Source organism: Nesoenas mayeri (genome assembly GCF_963082525.1).
Source record: "Nesoenas mayeri genome assembly, chromosome: 27".
NCBI classification, from domain to species: Eukaryota; Metazoa; Chordata; class Aves; order Columbiformes; family Columbidae; genus Nesoenas; species Nesoenas mayeri.
Window position 1 is genome coordinate 1,323,806 of NC_137555.1, and position 5,911 is coordinate 1,329,716.

General features: G+C 63.5%; 1 protein-coding gene across 1 annotated transcript; it reads right to left on the bottom strand.

The window, feature by feature from the left end:
* Positions 1-229: 229 nt before the first annotated feature.
* On the bottom strand, positions 230-4,366 carry DOK2 (docking protein 2; the record flags this gene model as incomplete). The annotated part of the gene is made up of 5 exons (XM_080360201.1): positions 230-1,755; positions 1,827-2,008; positions 2,956-3,061; positions 3,184-3,480; positions 4,304-4,366. 5 exons carry the CDS (start codon positions 4,364-4,366, stop codon positions 865-867), a joined length of 1,539 nt encoding a protein of 512 aa, XP_080216327.1. The 3' UTR covers positions 230-864.
* Positions 4,367-5,911: the final 1,545 nt, after the last annotated feature.

Consider the following 5,911-nt stretch of genomic DNA (forward strand, 5'->3'; position numbering starts at 1 on the left):
GTGCGCTGCTCGCTGCATCTTACGGTGTGGGGTGTGTGTCCTGGGGGGTCAGCATCACCAACCAGCGTGGGCTGAGCATCCTGGGGTCGTGCATCATCCGGCTGAATTGTGAGGTTTGGGATCTGCATCCCTGGGGTGAGCATCACCAACCAGCGTGGGCTGAGCATCCCTGGGGGCTGCACGTCATCTGGCTGCCTCTTGGGGTGTGGGATCTGCGTCCCTGGGGCTGAGCATCCTGGAGCTGTGCATTGTCTGGCTGCATTTTGGGGTGTGGGATGTGCATCCCTGGGGGTGTGCATCACCCACCAGCACGGCCTGAGCATCCTTGGGTGGTGTTGCATTGTCCAGCTGCATCTTGGGGTGTAGTATCTGCACCCCTGGGGTCATGCATTGTCCGGCTGTATCTTGGGGTCCAGGATGAGCAATGTCCAGCTGCATGTTGGGGTTTGGGATGTGCATCCACAGGGGTGTGCACGGGGGAACTAGGGATCTTGAGGTTTGGCCGGGTGAGGAGCGGGGGGGCTTGTGGTCCGCAGGAGCCCCCGATGCTGCAATCCGGGGGTCCCGGAGCTGCGGACAGGCTGCCGGAGGGTCCCCTGCCCGCTCGCTGCCTGCCCTGCCCGTTCGGCAGGCGCACGCTGCCCCCCAGCGGCTGCCGGCCCCGCAGCTGCCCAGATGTGCCCCGCAGCTGCCCAGATGTTCCTCGCCGCTCTGGAGGGGATGCCTTCACCTCCTCCCCTCCGGCCATGGATACGCTGAGCTGGGGGGGGTCTCAGCTCTGCCGGGGCTGGGGGTCCCAGTTTGGGGGGTTGGAGCTGCGGGAGGGGGGTAATTCCTCTCCCCTCCTCCCCTTCCCCATCCCGCTCACTGCAGGTCCCTCTTCTTGGCCAGCTTGAGGACCACGTTGTCATACTCGGTGTCCCCCAGCCACTCCTTGCCCTGCAGCAGGAAGGGCTGCCGGGCTGGGATGGGTCTCTTGGGCACGGCGTAGTCATCCCGCTGCGGGTTGTAGGGGTACTCGTGCCCGGGGGGCTCCTCCACGGCCGCCTGCAGCCTCCACGCCTCCCCCTTCACCTCCTCGGGCTCGTCGTAGATGGTTTGGGCAGAGACACCCTCGGGTTCATCGTAGATGTGCTCGGGCTTGGCGGCGGTGGGGCGCGGCGGGCGCTGCTTGCTCGTTTGCGTCCTCGCCTCCCCGATGCTGTGGTAGAAGGGGTCGGGGACATCCTCGGGGCCACGGGCCACGCTGCTGAATTTATGAGGCACAAAGGTCTTGGCGATGGTGTCAAAGGGGACGGCATACTCGCATTCGGTGGTCGTCTTGGCCGGAGCATCCTGCCTCCGTCCCGGGGGGGTCCCCCGGCGCAGGGCATTGAAGGGCTCAGTGTAGGGGCAATCGGCACTGCGGGGGGGCAGAAAAGCTCCCGACAGCTCCCCAGCCCCCGGGCAGCTGCTGGGGGGCATTGGCAGCTTGGTTTTTGGCACCTTCCCCTCCCGGGCAGGCTCCAGCGAGGGGCACTTGGTGGCACGGGGCTCCTCGTGTCCCTGCGCCCAACTGGGCATCTTGGCGTGGCCGAGTGGCCGGGGGGCATCATCCCCAGGGCCACCCCATCGTGGTTCCTCGGCCCCCCGGCCCCGGTGCAGGTTGATGGCCGACTCGATGGCCTGGAAGATCTCGTTACCTTGCCGAGTCTCAAACTCAAAGTTGCCTTCTCCGGATGCGCAGCGCCGGCCGGCTTCGAAGGAGAAGGTCACCTGGGGAGGGACAGCATCAGGTCCCTGTGTCACATCCCACCGCCAGCCCACCCTCCTGGTGTCCCCTGTACCTTATCCCGCCCGAAGCGCCGCAGGAAGCGGTAGGGCCAGCTGTAGATGATGTCCGAGGTTTGGAAGTCCAGCAGCTCCAGCGCCTCATTGCCTGCTCGCAGGATGCACCGGCCCCAGAGCCGGCAGCGCTCGGAGGACTCGGTGGCCCTGACCGTCACCTTGAACACTTGCTCCAAGCCGGCTGGGGATGGAGGAGGGTGACATTTATAGTTTAATAAATAATAACATTTAATAATAATTTAAGGTTAATAGATCTGAGCAATGTGATCTAGTTGAAGATGTCCCTGCTCATGGCAGGGGGTTGGACTGGATGAGCTTGGAAGGTCCCTTCAACCCCAACTACTCTGTGATTTCAATTTAACACCTGCAAGGAGCAGGGCTGCGTCTCCCACCACAAAGAGGTGCTGTGGGGCTCGTGACCCCCCCACAGCAAGGCATTTGGGGCAGCAGCATCCGGCCGATAAGGGCTGAAGGGGGAGCAGCCCGAGAGCGCAGCGACAGCCAAACCGCAGAGCAGGAAGAGCACAGAGACGCTATTTCGGGAGATTTTCCACCCGGCCGCCGGCACGTAGACACGGCGGGGGCTGCAAAACTGGCCGAGGTGCCTGGGGAAGGGGAGGATGAGATGTTGCAGGTGCTGGAGTGAGTTCAGAGAAGGGAACGGAGTTGGGAAAGGGGCTGGAGCACAAGTGTGATGGAGCGGCTGAGGGAGCTGGGGGTTCAGCTGGAGAACAGGAGCTGAGGGGAGACCTTCTGATCTCTGAACTGCCTGAAAGGAGCTTGGAGCCAGGGGGGTCGGGCTCTGCTCCCCAGGAACAAGCGCCAGGAGCAGAGGAAACGGCCTCAAGTTGCGCCAGGGGAGGTTCAGGTTGGAAATTTGGGATAATTTCTTCCCCAAAGGGCTGTGGGGCATTGGAACAGGCTGCCCAGGGCAGTGCTGGAGTCACCATCCCTGCAGGGGTTGAGCAGATGGAGATGAGGTTCTCAGGACACGGGTCAGTGCCAGGGGTGGGTTATGGGTGGACTCTGATGCTGAGGGGTTATTCCAATCAAATTTACTCTATGTCTGCTGCCTCCTGTGCCAGCAAACCCCACTCTGCTGCACCTTCCCCCTGTCCCTGTACCCACCTTTCCCCTGCGAGCTGTACAGGGAATTTTCCTCCATGGAGAACCCGCTGTCGGTGCCCGGCGATTGCTGCCCGTCCTTCCCTGCCGCCCGCTCCTCCCTGCTCCTCTGCTAGGGAGAGAGCAGCAGCTGAGCGAGGACAGAGCATCCTCCAGCCTCCCCCATCACCGCAAAACCCCAGGGACCCCCAACCATGGCTCCCAATGCCCCCCAGTTATCCCAGCCCATACCGGGAAGGCAAGTTCGCACAGCTTCAGGATCCAGCCATTGGCCTCAGCGCCATCGGCGGCCAGGAGGTACCGCTTTTCCGTGGTCTCCAGGAGGAAGGGGACGGTGTCCCTGGGGCAGGTGGCATCGCCGCTGGCCTCGGCCACATGCACGCAGTCGCTCAGCTTCACCAGCCGCTTGCTGCCCTCGCCTTTCCGCAGCTTCTCGGCGTTGGGCGGCACTGAGCCCTCGAAGAGCTCCAGGCGGGCGGTGGAGCAGGAGCTTTCCCGGTATAAGATGCCCCAGAATTTCCTCCATTTCTGCCCGTGGGGGAGAAACAGTGAGAGGAGTGAAAAAGCAGCATCAGCCCGTTCTGATTTCACCCTTCCAGGTGGATCGTGTGAACCCGGGACAGGGCATCAGTGCCCTCGTGGGGTCTTGCACCAGTGGAGGTGGGTTTGGGCAGAATAAGGAAAAGCATCCCTGACACAAGCATCACAACATCACCCGGCACCGGGATCCATCCTGCCTCCCCTGCACCCCTCTGCGAGAGCACTTGCAGCTCTTTATTTCCTCCATCTTCACCAAAACCACCGATTTTTGGCTTCCCGGCTCGCCCTGTGAGTAAGCAGCAATTCGCAGCATGTCATGCAGAGGTGGAGGGGAAGCAGCGGGAGAGGAAGTTTTGCCCCCAAAATCGGAGCACCCTCCATGGCAGCCCCCTGTCCGCCCCCCACCCTGCCCATGGGAGGCCCCCTGAAGATGGTGGCCATGGGGACGAAGCCCCAGCTTTGCCTCCCGGGGACACTCGGGCGGCTCCTTCCCCTTCTTGCACAAGAACCGTTGCCAAACCCCGGTCGCCATCAGCCGCGGAAGCAACGAGGCTCAGGGGGTTGTGCCGGTTTGTCTCACAGCTCTGACCCCCTCACAGGGGGGGTCTCTTGGTGACGTGTCCCCAGCACCATCCATCCCTGTGACATTGGTGCAGAGCATCCCCATGGGCGTGAGCATCCTGCTCGCTTTGGTCCAAGCCCCTTTGCACCCCCATATCCAGCGCGGCCAATCCCCCCCATGAGTCCCCCCCATTTTCAACCCAGCCAAGCCCCACCATGGGGTCAAGCAGCCGCCCCACCACCTCCTCACCTTCCCGAAGGTCTGCTGGAGCTGGAGGTGCAGCACACCCTGTTTCACCACCGCCTCCTCCATCCTCCGGCCACCAGCACCCACCGCCCCCCGCCACTGTCCCCCCCTGTCCTGCTGCCCCGGGGGGGTCCCGTCCCACGGCCCCAGGGGGGTCCTGTCCCGTCCGCGCTGCCGTCGGGACAAGTTGTGACGTCCCAGCGTGTGACGCGCGGTCGGGTTCTTCTGCTTCCTCCGGCTTCCTGTGTCTGGTGGCTCAGCAGAAATTGCGGCTGTGCCTCAGTTTCCCCACCTGTGAAACGGGTCTAGAGGCTGCGCTGCTAAGGAATGACCCCCCCAGCCCTGACCCAGTGCTCCCAGTAAGGGTGGTGCAGCCCCCCAGTGACGAAACTGGCCACAATGTGGCTGGGAAGAGGGTGAGGGGATGAGGGGTGTCCCCGGCTGGTGTAACTGGGAGTACGGGTGTAGGGGCTGCTGGGGCACTGGTGATGGATTGGGGCACTGGTGCTGAGCTGGGGTGATTGAAGGTGCAAGGAACTGGGTGCAGGGATGTGGTTGTAGGACACTGGGAATGCTGGTGCTGGATACTGGGGGTACTGGGAGCACTGGTGTAGGGGCTGCTGGGGCAGGAGGTTCATCCCTGCCTGGGGTGACTTGAGGCCACTGGTGCAAGGAACTGGGGACAGGGCTGCAGGACACTGGGAGCACTGGTGTTGGGCACTGGGTGCGCTGGTTCTGGGCTGGGGTGACTGGAGGCCACCAATGCTACGAACTGGGTTCAGGGGTGTGGTTGCAGGACCCTGGGAGCACTGGTGTTGGGTACTGGGGGTACTGGAGGTACTGGAGGCACTGGGAGCACTGGTGCAATAACTGCGTGCAAGGATGTGATAGCAGGACCCTGGGAGCACTGGTGTTGGGCACTGGGAGCACTGGTGCAATAACTGGGTTCAGGGATGTGGTTGCAGGACACTGGGAGCACTGGTGTTGGGTACTGGGGGTACTGGAGGTACCGGGAGCACTGGGAGCACTGGTGCAATAACTGGGTGCAGGGATGTGACAGCAGGACCCTGGGAGCACTGGTGTTGGGTACTGGGGGTACTGGGGGTACTGGGAGCACTGGGAGCACTGGTGCAATAACTGGGTGCAGGGATGTGATAGCAGGACACTGGGAGCACTGCTGTTGGGTACTGGGGGTACTGTAGGCACTGGGGGTACTGTAGGCACTGGGAGCACTGGTGCAATAACGGGGTGCAGGGATGTCACAGCAGGACACTGGGAGCACTGGTGTTGGGTACTGGGGACACTGATGTAGGGGCTTCTGGGGAACTGGACTCCTCCCTGCCCGGGATACTGGGAGCACTGGTGCAGGGAACTGGGCACAGAGCCGCAGCACACCGAGGACACTGGTCCGACCCACAGGCTCCCTCGGGCCGCGCGGCCCCTTTAAGCGCCATGTCAACAAATCCCGCCCCTCCCTCCTCTGCGTCGCCGCCGTCGTGACGTCATCCGCGCCGCAGCGCGGCGGGGCGGTGGGGGTGGGCGTGGCCGGGCGGCGTGCGCAGGCGCGGAGGCCGCGGCGCGTGCGCGCGGGGCGGAGCGGGGGGGGGCGCA